Genomic DNA, 16644 nt, shown 5'->3' with positions numbered 1-16644 from the left:
CACGCTATCTAACTAGAATTAATACATAATTTCCCATGTCTACTCTCGTCGCTCCGTCATAAAATAACACGTATATATAGACTCGAGTCATAAGCATTGGCAGTATTGAGCCTCAATCAGAGTCAAACGGAGACATATCCCGCTAGCGACCCATTATCCAAGAACGCCATGGTGTGCATAGCAAACAAAAGTCCAAGCCTTAGCGAACAATCATAATCTTCCAATGCCACTGTCTCTACCTATACCCCGTAGGATCGTAAGCAGTCTGCTGCGCATGCTGCCCATAACCATAAGCCGGGTTCTCATAATCGCTCATCCTCAACCGCGGCAGCGACTGCGACTGTCCATACCCGTGCCCAGCATCCGAGTACCTCTCCGGCGACACCTCCCCGCTATAAGGCGGCGGCTGATGCACCGGCCTACTCTGCCCGATATCCTCCTCCGACCGCCCCCTTACATGCGGCGAGTACGCGCCTCCGCTCGCAACAAGCGGCGACCGATCATCCTCCATCGGCCCAGCGGGGTGCGGGAACGAGGCCGACAACACACTGCTATCGCGCTCGTGCTGGCTCTTGTACGCGCCTAGGTTGTGGCCCTGGCCGGCCATGGGGTCGTACTCGCCGAGCCTTGTGTGGCGGCGGTAAGCGAGGATGTCAAGCCCGATTGAGGCGATCAGGGCGGCGGTGCCGATAATTGTGAATGTGAAGAGGGCTTTGAAGATCCGGCAGACGGTTATCCCGGTGGAGGTGCCCCAGTAGGTGGAGTTGCATGTTGTGAGAATTGTGTGGGAGACGGACCAGGAGAGGAGGACGAGGGAGATGGCCCAGATGATGAAGACGATCGTGTTGAGGATGAGGGAGAGTTTTGGGGAGAGGCCGTAGCAGCAGTGGAGGAATGTGGTTAGGGTGAGGGAGAGAAGGGAGAGGAAGGCCGCGACGATTTGCTGCGCAGACTCGGGTTAGTATATCGAGGTGATCTAAATGTCTGGGGTGTGCTTACCACAAGGAAGGCCCATGGGAATTTGTGGTCGGCATTGTGCAGGTTATAGGCGAAGACGGCGAGGACGATGCCAACAACGAGGGAGGAGACGAATGTGATGAAGCGGATTAGGTGGAAGGGTAGAGTTGGGTATTCCGAGGGCTTGACTCTGTCACGCATGTTGGAAAGGTAGGCAACAGGAATGTCAGAGAGATGTAAAGTAAATAAAGGATGATTGCGATCGCTGGATGGCTAAACGTTGCGCATGTCGGGTCCGGTTGCAGGTCGTTGATGTAGAAGCTTGAATCGCTCCTTGAGCCCGCAAGGAGGAAGAGGAAGAAGCGTGCGTACGCCGTATGGAGCGTATGGAGGAGGTGGAATGGAATGTAAGAGCCTAGAGAGGAGTGAAACAGAAACGATGGATAACCAGTAACCACGTCAGGGCCGTCAGCCCAGGCGTGCTATTTTAAGCTTGTTGAGGGTATCCCGCGCTGCCATGGCAAAGCCTCCCCTTCAGCCCCACGGTATCGGTTTCCTGACTCCACCAGGCCACGAAGCTCTCCTCCACACTGCAGACTAGTCTCGACGATCGAGTATCAATCTCGTACTGTCGACTATGGCAACCATTCTCACAAACACAATAGCCTGGCACGATGGAGAGAGCAAGATGCACAAGTTGCTGCGGGTTCCTTACCAGGATAACCCCACAGTTCCGTTTCTCAGTCCTGCAGCAGGCATGCTGATGAAGAGGTGCCCTTTGCTTGCAATTGGTGTCCTCGATCAGGAAGCAAGGCCCTGGTGCTCGCTCTGGGGTGGCGAGGAGGGTTTTGCGACACCAACATCTACCTCAAGTTTTGACATTAGAACCCCTGTCGGGATAACATACGACCCAGTGGTCGAAAACCTACTTCTCGACTCTACAAGGAATGGGGGCAAGCCGGTATCGTTTCTAGCTGTCGATCTCGAGAGTCGGAGGAGGGTGAAGCTGTTTGGACAGATATCTACTGGCTCGCTAGACGTCACCGAAGGCGAGCGGATTGGCGCAGGCATTGCCCATCTCATCGTCCACATTGACGGCAGTCTTGGTACGTATCCCGCTTCATCCCTCAAACATACTCTGACCTTGCCAGGTAACTGTCCCAAATACCTGAATGCGAAGCGTATTCTCCCCGCTCCTCCTCAACCAAAGCTGATATCGGAAACGCCCCAGTTACATCCGGGCGCTATTGACCTTCTTGATCGTGCAGACACTCTGTTCATATCATCCGCAAATGGAGCGCATGATATGGATACCAACATCCGTGGAGGTCCTTCTGGATTTGTACGTGTTTTATCTAATGAAGCCAGTGGCGCAGTTATCGTCTACCCAGAGTATTCTGGAAATCGACTCTATCAGACCCTGGGTAACCTCCAGTCGAATTCCCGGGCAGGTTACGTGTTTCCTGATTTTGAGACGGGCAATGCACTATTCGCAACGGGAAAGACAGAAATCCTCATTGGAAAAGACGCCTCTGCTATCCTGCCACGCTCAAATGTCGTCGTCAGAGTGACCATTACTGCAGCTCGCTTTGTTGAAAAGGCGCTTTGCTTCCGCGGCGAGCCGGGGAAGCCATCACCGTATAACCCCAGCGTCAGATATTTGACAACGGAGAAAGCGTCTGCCGCAATCTTGGGCAATCAGAAGTCATATGTCACTGCGACAATGACCAAAAAGGAGATCATCACTCCCTCGATTGGCCGATTCCGGTTTCGTATATCAGATCCGAAAGAAGCCGGGTCATGGGCACCAGGACAGTATGCGACATTTTCCTTCTTTGACGAGCTAGACATGGGCTATAGCCATATGATGGATGACGACCCGTCGGTTCTCAATGACGACTGGCTCCGAACCTTTACGGTATCTTCAACCCCGGGCCACGGACTTCCCAATGGGGAGTTCGAGATTACGATTCGAAGAAACAACAACGTGACTCGCTACCTGTTCCAGACAAGTGATAAAGCAGGACTAGAAGTGCCACTGCAAGGCTTTGGCGGCGACTTTCGACTAACAGAGCAAATCAGTGAAGATATACTACCGTTCATAGCAGGAGGAATAGGTATCACGCCTGTTCTTGCACAGCTACCGGTAATCAATGTCAAACGGCTTCGGCTTTTCTGGTCTCTTTCAATCAGAGACATTGCCCTAGCCTCAGACACTTTCAAGCGCTTCCCAGAACTACCTAGTTCAACGACTCTATTTATAACCGGGATTGGCCCCCAGGACAACCAGGCTCGCACGAAGCTGGAAGAAATTATTCCGACTGGAGCGAGGGCCATTCCCCGTAGGATCGAAGCTCAGGACCTCGATCTATCGCTAGCAGAAGTGTGGTATTTCTGTGGCAGCCCTGCCCTGAAAGTGGATATATTTAATTGGTTGACCGAAAAGAAATTAGTATACGAAGATTTTAGTTACTGAACCACTGTCAACATACAGTTTAGCTGGTAAATACAGAATAATGAGACGTGTTGCTTATCTTGTTAGCTTTCTGAGACTATAGTCTCTATATAGAAGATCATTTGTTGTGTCCAAATTGCAATTCTCTTGCCTTCGGCAACCGAAAACGCGTCAGTCCTGCTGCCTCCCCGCACAAGCTATCTCGACCCCAATATAAATCCACCACCTTTCGCGACCTTAAGGGACCCTCAACCTTACAAAGTCCTCCATCTTCTTGCTTCTCAATTACCATCCAACAATCTTCCCAAGCGATTAACAAGCGAGGACAACCTCGTCCCCCGCTCCGCTCCCCATCTCAATCTCCAATTCCTCGTCCCGCCACCATGTCCACCTACGAAGGCAAGCACGCAAATCCGCTTCACTTCCAGGTCTACTTCTAACCAAACCATCTAGTCGAACACAACACCACCGACCCCTCAAACGCCCAAAGCCACTCCGCCACCCCCCGCCGCCGCCCAGACCTCTCTACCTTCTTCGCAACCCTCTCCGAAATCTCCTCCGACGAAGCCCGCACCCGCCAACATGCCGTCCCCGTGCCCCGCGACGTCAGCGCCGCATTCTATTCCCTCGCCGAAGCCCTAAACATTATGCGACGCGAGGGGGAAGGAGGCGGTGCCAATGCAAGTGCAGAGGGAGAAGGGATAGAGGCCCTACCCACGTTGAATCCCGACGGTACACCGATCCGGGTCCACGGGGATGATTTGCTTGCGCAGATGATTCAGACCTTGCTAAGGGATGCGGAGACGCCACCGACGGAGGTTGAGGGGGTTAGTGAGGAGTTTTGCGATGGTATTCCTATTCCCTCCTCTCAATCTACACCTATGAGAGATATGGTAACAATATGTTAATGCTGTTCTTTGTGCTACAGTGCTCGATCGCGTGCCCCGCTCCGCATTGAAACCCTCGCAATCATGCCCTATTTGCAGCAATCCATTTCTAGATGATAAGTACCCTCTCGTTGTGCGGTTACCATGCCACCCGACGCATTTGTTTGATTTGGAGTGTGTGAGGCCCTGGTTGAGGCTTAGGGGGACTTGTCCGCTAGACCGGACGGATTTCGCAAAGCAGGAGAGGGAGAAGGTGGAGAAGAGGAAGAAGATTGCTGAGGAGGATGATGAGGAGGAGTGGGATGGGATGTACGGTTAAGCTACCCTGACAATATGAGTTTTGGTTGGTAGTGGTGCTTGGAGGGGAGTTTTGGAGTTGCTGGGAGATTACGGGGCTACGTAAAGAGGGAAAGGCATGATGCATAGCAGCGTTGAACAGGTATCTTACATGTCGTATGTTGAACGCGTATTTATGACTTGACGATTACTAAATCTTCATCAATCAATCTCCTCAGCAACAGGCAACTGTTCGTCCCTGGGTCGGAGTGCAAGCTTGCCCGTTTTGTCAATGACAGCTTCTAGCCCACGCTGCTCTAGCATTCCGCCGTCGTCGCGGACTTCGCGGGCTTCAAGCTCCTCAATAAGCCTTTGGTTCTCTCTATTGCCTTCAAGGAGGAATTTGAGGCACATGACAGCATGCTCTTTGATGTACGGGTTATGGGCGTCAAAGTTGGTGCAGGACAGAATAGTCTCCACGCCACCATGTTTACGAATCTGATCTTGAACTTCGGGACACTTCCACACAAGAGACGAAAGAACAAGCACGACAAGCTTTTTGAGGTTGCGCCACTCGAATTCGGAGGGATCCTCAGTAATTGGCGGAGATTCAGGCCTTGACGCGGTGCCGCCATCTGTAGGGTCTGGGTCGCTTGGGTCATACGGGCGTTCGACGGCGATAGGGCCAGGACTTGAACCCTGCTGCGGGTCTCTGGAGGGGCTGTTGGGGCGTCCCAGGTTCAACTGGCTGAGTTGACCCTTCGGGATGCTGGCTTCGAGTTCCTTGATTAGGGTGACGAGGTCGTAGACAATCTCCCACTTAACGAGCAGATTCTTCCAATCGTTGTTCTCTGTGAGTACAGCAAAGAATTCAAGGAACTGATAGACACCTTCATAGACACGTTCCATGTCCCATAGGTTGAGAGGGAAGTCTTCTGGTAGGGCGCGGCCGGCACGAATCTGGCCTTGGAGGTAGATCAGGGCGCATGTTTCGGGAATGATGTTGCCGCGGAAAATGGTGAAGATGTAGCGGACTGTGAGGACGTCGACCCTCGAGAGCGGAGCCGGGTTCTTCGTTGCATTTGCCTGGTTGGAGCCTGTGACCGACGCGGGAGAGTACTTGGCTCTGAAGATGTGCGTAAGAATCTTGACAACAACCGCTTGAGCTGGAGAAATGATATCCTTTGGTTGACCAAAGTCGGAGTAAGCGTGCGACATCAGGCCGTTTTTGAGCACTGCATCCATGATTTGCACCATCATTTTAAAGTAGAGCTCGTCATCAGGGAGATCCCATGCAGCAATAAAAATCAAAAGCTCTCGGAGGAGGTTCCGCCCAGTCTCTTGGGTGAGAAGAACGTGGCATCTTAGAGCTTGCATGTTGCGTGTTCCTGTCCTTTCACCACCCTTGAGTCCGAAGCTGTCGACAATACCGGCCTGGATTATCATCGGAAGAGCCTCGATCTCAGCAGGACCTAGCACAAGGGGGATGTCTGTTAACAGCCCACGCTGCTGGTCGCCAGGGCGTCCGCGATAGTCATCGTCGTCCTCATCATCGTCTTCCTCCTCTTCATCCATGCTCCCGTCGGCAACAGCTTCCAAGCTCCGTGAATCATCATCGCCAACAGTGCCTGCGTCGCCCGTATCATAATCGTGATCCCGCTCATCACCCATATGAGAAGCCTCCTGCAACCGTGCCATCAGTTCGTCCTTTGCCTCCTGTAGTGTCTCCGCCGCAGACTGAGCAGACCTTGGCATGCTAGTATCTTCCTCCGCAATTGGGGCAGCACCGGCAGCGAGCGCACCGTATTCGTTGAGATCTGGAAGGTCGGACCAGCAGATGCGTGGAAACCCTGCAGTCGCACTGCGGTCGATCGTAAGGATTGCCTTCTTTCGAGGAGGTTCGTCGTCCGGGAGAGCGGGCGGAAGATCTTTCGCCCTATCTTGAAGGTCTGACCAGCCATCCACCTTTGCACCAAGGATAGCGGTCAGAGCAGCACGGATCTCTTTAACCTGGTCAGGGTCTTTGCCCATCTCTTGAATCGCCGTCAAATCCCGCCCGAGCAATTTCTCCATGTGATCTTTGATGTTTGCAAGTAGTAGCATAGCTGCTTCTTCTTTGATAGTGGCTGGTTCCCGGGGAAAGTTAGAGATCGTCTCGAGTAGCAAGTCTTCGGCTGTCTGATCGTAAAGCGCCCTAATCGGGGGATTGACTATTCTCTCACCGGTCTTCACAACTGGAGCAAGCCCCTCTGGGAGGCTGCTTGCCTGGTCGAGAGGCTCTTTTGGCTGGATGATATTGGAGTCTCCTGTAGAGTGGTACCCAAACAGGTCGAGCCATAACACCATCTTGCGTTGTTCGTTGTGCATGATGAAATTATGCAAAAACTGGAGGCATGTAATCAAAAGCCGCTTATACAGGTTGACGACCTTCTGCCAGCGTTCCTCATTCCTCGCATTTGTTTCTCCATCAAAGCCCCGCGCTGTCACCCGAACACACGTATCCACCAGCGCCAGAACCCTCTGGTCGAATCCTTTTTCGGCCGCCATGTTCTGTGCCTTTTTCGTGGTAGCGAGGAGGTTTCGAGCGATTGTACAAAGGTCATTGAGGCGTTCGATATCTTTGACGAGAGAGAAGTAGTTGTAGGCTATAAGGTTTGAGGAAGAGTGTTCGTAGTTCGCAGCCGGCGGGCTTTTCCAAATGAATGATTGTGACTCAAGAACCGGTATCGCTTTGGTGAATACGTCCGTAAGGCCTTGCCAAATGTCCGGCGACAAACCTAAACCGTGTCTAAAGGAGAGATGTGTTAGTCGCCTCCGAGTATCCGCCGTGGTGGAGGGGTCAATCTTACCTCACGTCGCTTTCCTGGTGTGTCTTATACAGAATTTGCTTTCCAGCAGAGAGCATATGGTCCAATCGTTTGTCGTCAATCATCCCGCGGGTCTCATAATGGCTCAAAGTGCCCATGAGAATGACTTTCAACATGAGCTCCGCGGGGGTGCACTTTGGCTTGACCTCTGTTGCAAGTCGATCTGCCATCTTGACGGTGCCTCGGGGGCGGGAATAGAGGTACTGACGCCAAGTTTGGATGATAGTGAATCGGGTGTCTGCAAGTTACAAGAGTTATTCAAAGAGCGGAGGTGTTGCGGAGAAAGAGAAGTCAGATAGTTGTTGGAGAGGTAAATTTTTCCGGCCGGGACCGATCGCCTCAGTTGCCGTTTTGAGCAGTCTCGTGATCTTAGTGAAGTATATCCATAGACTGATCGCTAAATGTACGGACTATACACTTGATACACTTGAAGTATGATCAATATCGTAGCTTTTCCAAACTGGAATCTATTACGGAAAACATCGGGGTTCAGGTCAATCACGGTGATCTTCCCTTAAAGCAGACTTCTTAAAAACATGGCGGAGATTATTCCGAAAACCCAGGTCATAGATATTGTCAATCTCCTTCATGCTTTTGACCCGAACAAACCTCCGATCGACGCGTGCCTCTGGATGGTCCGGCTGTATAATATCATTTGAACGATCGTAGATGCGAAATCCTTCTTTGGGTGGCTCCCCGTCTGTAAGCACAAGCATTTGGGTGCTGCTCCTAGGCCAGGAGCTTGTTGGCGCCGAAGGGTCAAGAAGGGCCGAGTCACTCATCTTGAACGTCTCAGTCAACCTGAATGCCACTCCGTCTGCCACATCGTCTTTCCAATCGGACCACTTTGCACTCTCGTTCGTTGTCATACCTGCCCAGATGAGGTACGTATGATAGACAAAAAAGGCGAAAGCTAACGGAGCGGTCATGACCATCAACATCGAAACACCTCCGATGCGAGGATCAGCCGCCACTACCGCAGCCCACATGTTGAGAAAAGTGGTCCAGCTTTGTTTTCTCATGCGAACGGGAGACGTTGGGGGGACGAGTGCGTCTAAAGTTTTAGTAATGAGAGAGTAACCAAGCCAAGAGCCATAGACTAGCATGATGCTAAGAGATAACAGGAGGGACAGAAAGTAGCGGTAATTGTTCAGACCAACACAGTTGGTGAGCCACACACAATGATGGTCTTGCCGGGAGATACAGCCTTTGCAATGGCTGCAATGCTTACTTCTTGCCGGCTTGAGAAATTCGCATGTGCTGCAGCGGTGCCCAGGGTGGAATATGACCTTGTCGTAAGGGTACCGCTTCATCTCCTCGGCATGATTCTCTGGGGTGATGAATGACTTGGTGACAACACTCGCATATAGGAAATAGTAAGGAAGGCCCACAACGATTGGTATGAAGAGTTTATGGAGCAATGAGACCCTTGGCCAGGCACTCGGTATGAAGATCGCTTCGCCGATGGATAGCAGCGATGTGAAGAATATCTGAGAACAAGTCAGTAACCATCTATCGTTAGAGCCGGGAAGTGAGCCTGACTAGTACAAGTGGATGATTCTCGAAAAAGATGTAACTGCCAGCTCTGCGCCAGAAGCCCAGAAATCGACCATCAAACAAACGCGAATCGAGGTATGCCACTCCATTAGGAAAGTGTATCCAGATGATCCTATGGAGAAGGCCAATAGGTGTTTTGCTGTTCACGGGTTCTTGTTAGTCCTCCCATATAGGGATTCGAGCCGGTTGAGACCTACCGGAAGAATGGTAGCCTTCCAAAAAGCACAATAAATATAAAAGCAGAAAAGCCTAATATCGCCACAGCGATAGTCCGTAGAAGCCCCATCGCGCGTTCCGAAAAGAGAAAATTAAGGTTGCATGGACCAGGAAGATCTCGAATAAGGGAAGAGTTTCTAGAAAGTCAGCATGTACATCTTCAGCTATCCCTATATACATATGAAAAACATGTTATAAGTAATCTTGACTTCATGGAGGAGAAAAACGCGAAACATTGTAGCCTCCATCGTGAGATCCCCGCTAGATAGGTAGTTCCTGGCACGTGACTTGGTGTATTTGGTTCACTACTGCTTTCCAGAACCGACGATATTCAGACTTGACTTTTGAAGACTCGCGCTGCTCAGCTTCGCTAATTTAGGGATGTCTCCCAAGGAATGACATAGCTTGACAAGTCTTTGGGACTGACTAGACGCGCAATACTGCGACACGACGCGTAAACACGTGATATCAAACCTGCACAGTATATACACCCTGAAAAGACCCCGTTGCACGGAGTTCCTGCTTCTAACACATGAACGTTCTTTACGTCCATATGAAGCCAGGAAAATGTCATTGATAGGAGCCGAAGAGCGCGAAAGGGGTGGATCCGGGGATGGTGGCCTTTTCCAGGGAATGTCTTTCTGTATCTCTAAATTTGTTCCTCAACGAACTAGGTTTAGGGAACTCGTACAGGTATTGACTTCGGACTGCTCTTTCTGGCTTGATGCTAATTATCTTAAGCAAAATGGTGGGACTGTGAAGCTGCTTGACAAAGATGCAGACGTCCATTTAGTGGACCACAAGAGAAAGGATCTCCCTCCCAACGTGTCCAACGCGTAAGACTCCACGATCGTGATTCAACTCTTGCAAGGAATCCAGCCCTTCTGATTGCCAATAGTTACTCATACCAGTTTATCGAAAAGTCTCTGAGAAATGGAAGACTAGAAGACCTGGCAACCCATAGGGTTGACCCACCAACAGCTCGTCCCATCGGAGCAACACATATCCCAGCCAAACGCTCCAGGCAAGCCTACACAGTATCAGATGATCAGTACCTCTGGGATTATATGCAACCATACGAGCATGATTCAGGTGCTTCGATCCGAGGTAACAAAATCTACCAGGAACTGGGAGCAAAGGTAGTTTACCTCCAGCCCATCATAGAGAACCTATACTGACTTGGGACGTTAGAATCCAAGGCACACATGGCAGTCGTGGCGTGATCGGTACCTGAAAAATGTTCGGCAAGGCTCTGCGCGTCCCGGCGGAATGATAGAATCAAAGGCGGATAGGCCTACAGTCGAGGAACCTAGTCGAACCACCACACCAAAGCCAACGACATCACACCGGACTGAGATTGACGAAACATCACCGAGACCGCAAGAGACGAAGCGAAAGCGAAGCGCAGAGCCAATAAAGTCGACAGAAAGCGCCTCTAATACCGCAAAAGCCACACCGCAGACAATGGCAACATCACAACAACCTTTTGGCTCCCAGCCTCAAGTTGAAACGGTGCCTCCGACACACCAGACCCACCAAAGAAAGCCATCCCGCAGCGAGGCACCCCCAAGCCCCAAAAAGGCAAAGACGACATCGAACCAGAGCCCAGCAACAGGCAACCCCGAAAGGCCTCTTGCAGAGGCTAGTTCTGTACTTGCTGATTTCTTGGAGCTCCCGTTCCTCCCGTCGCTTTCATCAGGCCCCACGCCTAGTGTGGACGAAGCTCCAGAACAAGATATCGATTCATGGATAGAGGAAAGAGTTCGCATAGGGAAGGGCAATGAAGCGCAGATCATTGAGGCTCTACAGTGCACAAGCATGGACCCAGACTTGGCCGACGAGGTCCTAGATTCTCTAGTGGCAGGGAAGGGTATTCCGGATAACATGCGCGGTGTCTGGACCGCTGAGGACGACAAGTGTGTCGAAACAGAGGAAGGGCGGACAGTGAACAAGGCCATTGAAAAGCATGGCTCAGAACTCTTTGATGCACGATGGGAATATCTCAGACTGGCAAGAGACGAGGGTCTTCATCTTTCCTAATTTAATGGAGCTTATTTAGTACAACAACGCTGCAATGACACAAGGGAAGATGACCGATTGAAGAACTTTCCAAAACCACGATGCCGAAGTAAAGGGTACCCCACCGTAAGTCATAGATGTCGCCTTATTCTCAAAAATCCCAGCTTGAAATTCCACCATTAACCATTCAACAACAAAATTAATTGAGAAAAGATTTCAACGCCAGTGCAGCAAGTCCCTAAGCAATTTTAGCCAAGGAGCCTATCTTACAGCCCTATGGATAGAAGGCACGATTCCAGAAATATAACTCCAGCCTCACCCCGATTCTGTGCCATTGCCGTTGGAATCGGGACCCAATTGAAAGGAGTCTCTTGTCAACAAGCCAAATGGAGTTGTGTAAGAAGATGGGACGAAAGTGCAGGTTCACGATTCTGAATCCTTGAAGACCCTAAAGAGAGTTAGCGCCGACAATGCTAGCAACATAGAGATACGTACAAGTGTTGTTCATAGAATTTGAGCATCTTGTTAAAGGTTAGCAAAATCCAACACACCATCTAGAATTCACGAACCTTGCGCGGGCATTTGGTATAGCACGTTTCAATGGAAACCTTTGATTTCTTGTCGTTGTTCCAGTGAAGGTACGCGACCAATCCATCGCTTTCACGGACGATAGTATCGACTGCCTTGACCTCGTTTTCCCAGCTCTTGGATTTGGGCACCCACTCAGGCGCTTCCTGATTAGCTTTGTCCTCCGCTGCAGGTGAATCTTCATCGTCCGCTCGCGACTTTCTCCGCCTCTTAGGCTCTGGTTTCTCCTTTTCCTCCGGTGCTGACTTCTCGGACTTTGGTGGCCGTCCCATCGACTTGCGCTTCTTGGCCTGCGGCTTTTCGGGTCGTCCTCCTAATTTCTTAAAGTACTCCTCAAGAGCATCCGTCGCGCCCTCACTAAACAGAGCCAATCAGTATGCTGTCCGGCAGAAAATGCGCAGTGAACTTACGCCAAATTGTCCTCGGGTTCCAATGTCTGGTCCTTGGGATCGTCGTAGCCTTGCCATTTGACTTTAAGCATCAGCGAGCCCTGTCGCATGATTAGCTATCTGCGCAAAGATTGTCAACAGGTATGCGCACGTCGGCCTTGAAGCTGTGACCCATAATCCTTTCGACAACATAGCTAGTCCGTTTAATATTGGCCCGCCAGCGGATGCAGTCCTACTTACACGTCCTCTTCCTCGTCCTCATCCTCCTCTTCATCGGCATCCTCATCCTGAATTCCATTTTTCTTGTCGGCAACGTCATCGTATGGGATCGATTCACCGGTGGATTCGTCATCCGACAAGTCGGCCACGGGGGCTATTTGCGCTATCAGCTAAACGCGAAGCTTGAGAAAAGACCCAAGCAAGACTCACGCGGCATTGTTCGCGACGAAGTGGTGAAGCCGAATAATCGGGAAAACAGTTTGACGGTGCTGGCCAGAGATACAGTTGTTGGGGATGAACTGGGACAAATCCCTACGTCAAGAAGTCGGCGGAGATGATGTTCCTGAGGTTCTCAGCTTGCTTTGGCGGCCGAGTCGCGCAAACCAGAGCGCGTAGGGGGCGGCCGCGCTAAACCGGATGTGGGAACCAGCTTACTAGCCCGAACTGGGAATCTCCAGAATTTCTGAAGAGCCCCGTGAAGTGCGGAACGAACGTCGAGGTTTCCATTAACCACCACCTCATCTTCACACGTTGTTTGGAGAGTTTTGCTCTTCTATCCTATCCTTTAATCTACCGTCACTTTTTACGATCTCAGATAAAACCCCCCTGCCAGGTGGCAGACCATCAAGATGGCGATGCGTACGTCTCCGATGCCCCTCATCGTACCCTTGTACTAATTCTCTTTTCTCGCTATAGAGCTTGATCTCTCTCAAGGTTCGATTGCCCGAGCATATTCGATCTCCAAAATAGACGACACTAACCCCGCAAACAGCTTCTGTTATGAAGGATGAACAGGGCCGCCCATTCATCATTGTTCGAGAGTACGCCGCAGAGACCAGAACCTCGTGTTTAGAGAGAAACCACTCAACTAACATACATCTACGACCAGCCAAGGAAAGAAGAAGAGACAACATGGAACGGAAGCCGTCAAATCACACATCGTGGCCGCGAAGACCGTCGCCAGCATTGTGAAGACTTCTCTGGTACGAATCACCGCAGCCAAAACGCAATGCAGCTTCTAAGGATGTCTAGGGTCCCCGTGGTCTCGATAAGATCTTAATCTCCCCGGACGGTGATATTACTGTCACCAATGATGGTGCCACAATCCTCGGTCAGGTTCGTACGGAGCATTGCGTCGTTACCAAGCGAGGGCTGATATGTGATAGATGGAAATTACAAACAACGTCGCCAAACTCCTCGTCGAACTCTCCAAGTCCCAGGATGAAGAAATTGGTGATGGAACAACTGGTGTTGTCGTTCTGGCTGCGGCTATGCTGGAGCAAGCGTCCGACCTCATCGATAAAGGTATTCACCCTATTCGCATCGCGGACGGTTACGATGCGGCCTGCGAAATCGCTGTTGCGCAGCTCGATAAGATCAGCGACGAGATCAGCTTCACAAAAGAAAACACTGAGAACTTGTTGAAGGTTGCCAAGACGAGTTTAGGTAGCAAGATGTATGTGTCCTTGGTGGCCTCTTGTGTAGCCGGATACTGATACTGTGCAGTGTCTCCAAGTCTCACGACCAGTTTGCCCAGATTGCCGTTGATGCGGTACTTTCCGTCGCTGACCTTGAGCGAAAGGACGTTGACTTCGAACTGATCAAGGTGGACGGAAAGGTTGGCGGAGCGCTTGAGGACTCTCTCTTGGTCAAGGGTGTCATCGTGGACAAGGACTTCTCTCACCCCCAGATGCCGGACGAGGTTAAAGATGCCAAGCTGGCAATCCTGACTTGCCCGTTTGAGCCCCCGAAGCCCAAGACCAAGCACAAGCTCGACATCACATCGGTTGAGGAGTTCAAGCGCCTGCAAGACTATGAGAAAGACAAATTCACAGAGATGATCCAACAGCTGAAGGATTCCGGAGCCAACTTGGTGATTTGCCAGTGGGGTTTCGACGACGAGGCCAACCATCTTCTACTCCAGAACAAGCTCCCTGCTGTTCGCTGGGTTGGTGGACCTGAGATTGAGTTAATTGCTATTGCCACAAACGGTCGCATTGTCCCTCGCTTCGAGGATCTCAGTGCCGACAAGCTCGGAACAGCTGGTCGTGTCCGTGAGATGACCTTTGGTACTACGCGAGAGAAGATGCTGGTGATTGAAGAGTGTGCCAACAGCCGTGCCGTGACGGTCTTCGTACGAGGAAGCAACAAGATGGTATGTGTGCTGCAATTTGGCGAGATGTTGCGAATGCTAAAAACTTCTAGATAATCGATGAGGCCAAGCGATCACTGCACGATGCCATCTGCGTCGTTCGCAACTTGGTTCGCGACAACCGTGTCGTGTACGGTGGAGGTGCTGCTGAGATTGCTTGCTCGATTGCTGTCGAGGATGCTGCTGTCAAGGTCCGGTCAGAGTTCTACTTTCTATCATACGTTTACTAATTCTAGTTCAGAGCCCCGGCATTGAGCAATATGCCATGCGCGCATTTGCCGATGCACTAGATGCTGTGCCCCTGGCACTCTCGGAGAACTCGGGTTTGAGCCCCATTGAGACTCTTGCTGCTATCAAGTCACGCCAAGTAAAGGAGAACAACTCCCGGCTGGGTGTCGACTGCATGTTAACCGGCAACAATGGTATGGACCTCTTTAAGTGAGATATGACCCATGCTAACAGAACCACAGATATGCGGGAACACTTTGTCATTGACCCGCTGATTGGAAAGCGACAGCAGTTGCTGCTTGCAACTCAACTCTGCCGCATGGTTCTGAAGGTTGGTGGAGTCAACCCGGTTGTTTACAGATGCTAACTCTCACAGATCAACAACGTCATCATTTCTGGCGACGACCAACAGGAGTTCTAGAATCCCCCACACAATATCTACTCTCGATGACCCAAAACGCAATACATGCCCCGGCATACTAATCCATCTAGATCATGCTACGACCAAAAGCCGAAGTACATAGACAATTGATGCAATGAAAGAGTCAAACAGCAGCCTTCTCCTTCGTAATGGAATACCGGACAGATGGAGATTCGTCCAGCGCAACTTTTCGTCAAAGTCTATTGCTCCGGAGCATTTCGCGATGTCATTATCATCCCCTATTGTTCTCGCCATCCCCTGATCCAGTCCTCGTAAAAGGGAGTATTGGAGCCATCGAACTTTACCTCCTCCACGAGACAACGAGGGCGCCGCCAGTCATATGACGCATCCTCGGAAGCATTTATGCGCAACAGCTCAAACACGGGAAAAGGATGAAGCCGGAATATCAACATCCAGCGTAAAGGTCAAATGACAGTTGCACGTAGTAAGTAAGAAACAACGGCCAGTTACCATCCACAGCCGAAACCGAGGCATCGCGGTACAAACCTAGTCTACTCCGGGAACACACTCCGTCTGGATCACACTAGGGATCACCATTTCTGGAACGCCTCAAATCCTGGGGGGCAGCATGGCCGGTGGCGAAACGTACGAACTTATGGAGAACTTCGGGGAAGGAGAGGGAGGAATCCGGGACGTTGAAACTCTGTTGCTTGGACTTGATCGAGACAGACAAGGAAGAGAGTTCCGTTCATCGAGACGGAGGATCTTCCGTACGACCGGAGGATCTATCTCCGTCGTTTAATGAACTTTGATTATAGTATTAAGAAGGAAAGTACTGTAATGTGACGGGGCGGGCCGGTGGGGATCAGAGCAGAGTGATGAGCTCAGGAATCCTGTCGACGATGGTATACTATTGACTGTTGATTGATGAGGGTGGTGCGATCGGGAGCTGAGTGTATCTTACTATGCGAACTATCTGAATGATGAATCAGGAGAAGAGACTGGACTCTGGAGACTGGAGTCTGTACAGCTAGTTTATTTACCAACGGCCTGCTAGCGGACCCGCCGATTAAAGACACAGATCCCAGCTGCGCGGGCTCGTGGGGTTTCATCTCTTCCAAGACAAGACAAAACTTGAATTAGTTAGATAGTTCATAGAGCACCAGAGTGGCGGGCCTGTCCATCGTGACAACTTTGACATGGCAACAACAGCAATGCCAACTCACCGGGCCGCGTCCGCCGATATGAACCAGATCGAATACAGTCCAACACCATGCTGACGTCCAGATGACCGGCTGATATGTATTATGCACTATCCCCCCAGCCATGTGGGACAGCTCTCGCCAAAGTCAAACGTAAATAGCAACGCTCTCCAACCAAACCAAACAAGCAAAACCACCCTCCTTCAACCACCACCTCCCCCGTCTAGGCCCTCCACTGGCTTACCCTCCT

General features: G+C 51.0%; 7 protein-coding genes across 7 annotated transcripts; 4 read left to right on the top strand and 3 right to left on the bottom strand.

The window, feature by feature from the left end:
* Positions 1-113: 113 nt before the first annotated feature.
* BJY04DRAFT_44948 (uncharacterized protein) lies at positions 114-1429 on the bottom strand. Its single transcript, XM_073720411.1, has 2 exons — positions 1000-1429; positions 114-943 (listed from the first exon to the last, which is right to left on the bottom strand). Exons 1-2 carry the CDS (start codon positions 1156-1158, stop codon positions 236-238), a joined length of 867 nt encoding a protein of 288 aa, XP_073576811.1. The 5' UTR covers positions 1159-1429; the 3' UTR covers positions 114-235.
* A 71-nt stretch (positions 1430-1500) lies between these two features.
* On the top strand, positions 1501-3490 carry BJY04DRAFT_44919 (putative oxidoreductase, FAD-binding). The gene is made up of 2 exons (XM_073720410.1): positions 1501-2063; positions 2109-3490. The coding sequence occupies exons 1-2, from the start codon at positions 1595-1597 to the stop codon at positions 3431-3433; spliced, it is 1794 nt and encodes a 597-aa protein (XP_073576810.1). The 5' UTR covers positions 1501-1594; the 3' UTR covers positions 3434-3490.
* Positions 3491-3632: 142 nt separating this feature from the next.
* On the top strand, positions 3633-4817 carry BJY04DRAFT_177003 (uncharacterized protein). The gene is made up of 3 exons (XM_073709551.1): positions 3633-3811; positions 3866-4261; positions 4341-4817. Exons 1-3 carry the CDS (start codon positions 3796-3798, stop codon positions 4616-4618), a joined length of 690 nt encoding a protein of 229 aa, XP_073576809.1. The 5' UTR covers positions 3633-3795; the 3' UTR covers positions 4619-4817.
* On the bottom strand, positions 4274-9285 carry BJY04DRAFT_227228 (essential cytoplasmic protein Ctr86; the record flags this gene model as incomplete). Its single annotated transcript, XM_073718588.1, has 5 exons — positions 4274-7363; positions 7425-7612; positions 7979-8932; positions 8985-9138; positions 9197-9285. 5 exons carry the CDS (start codon positions 9283-9285, stop codon positions 4798-4800), a joined length of 3951 nt encoding a protein of 1316 aa, XP_073576808.1. The 3' UTR covers positions 4274-4797.
* Positions 9286-9782: 497 nt separating this feature from the next.
* On the top strand, positions 9783-11255 carry BJY04DRAFT_212959 (putative transcription factor Rap1; the record flags this gene model as incomplete). The annotated part of the gene is made up of 4 exons (XM_073714741.1): positions 9783-9908; positions 9957-10051; positions 10114-10354; positions 10407-11255. The coding sequence occupies 4 exons, from the start codon at positions 9783-9785 to the stop codon at positions 11253-11255; spliced, it is 1311 nt and encodes a 436-aa protein (XP_073576807.1).
* Positions 11208-12774, bottom strand: BJY04DRAFT_176994 (chromo domain-containing protein). Its single transcript, XM_073709550.1, has 7 exons — positions 12641-12774; positions 12452-12584; positions 12363-12405; positions 12233-12312; positions 11804-12179; positions 11730-11755; positions 11208-11682 (listed from the first exon to the last, which is right to left on the bottom strand). The coding sequence occupies exons 1-7, from the start codon at positions 12645-12647 to the stop codon at positions 11658-11660; spliced, it is 690 nt and encodes a 229-aa protein (XP_073576806.1). The 5' UTR covers positions 12648-12774; the 3' UTR covers positions 11208-11657.
* Positions 12775-13059: 285 nt separating this feature from the next.
* BJY04DRAFT_212957 (chaperonin-containing T-complex subunit CCT5) lies at positions 13060-15231 on the top strand (the record flags this gene model as incomplete). Its single annotated transcript, XM_073714740.1, has 11 exons — positions 13060-13069; positions 13127-13144; positions 13203-13251; positions 13320-13413; positions 13463-13546; positions 13597-13886; positions 13937-14585; positions 14636-14773; positions 14824-15004; positions 15053-15141; positions 15187-15231. 11 exons carry the CDS (start codon positions 13060-13062, stop codon positions 15229-15231), a joined length of 1647 nt encoding a protein of 548 aa, XP_073576805.1.
* Positions 15232-16644: the final 1413 nt, after the last annotated feature.

The sequence above is a fragment of the Aspergillus karnatakaensis genome, assembly GCF_047715665.1.
Source record: "Aspergillus karnatakaensis strain CBS 102800 unplaced genomic scaffold BJY04scaffold_2, whole genome shotgun sequence".
Taxonomy (NCBI): domain Eukaryota; kingdom Fungi; phylum Ascomycota; class Eurotiomycetes; order Eurotiales; family Aspergillaceae; genus Aspergillus; species Aspergillus karnatakaensis.
The sequence above is the reverse complement of the archived record's forward strand: the minus strand, read 5'-3'. Positions and strand labels throughout refer to the sequence as shown.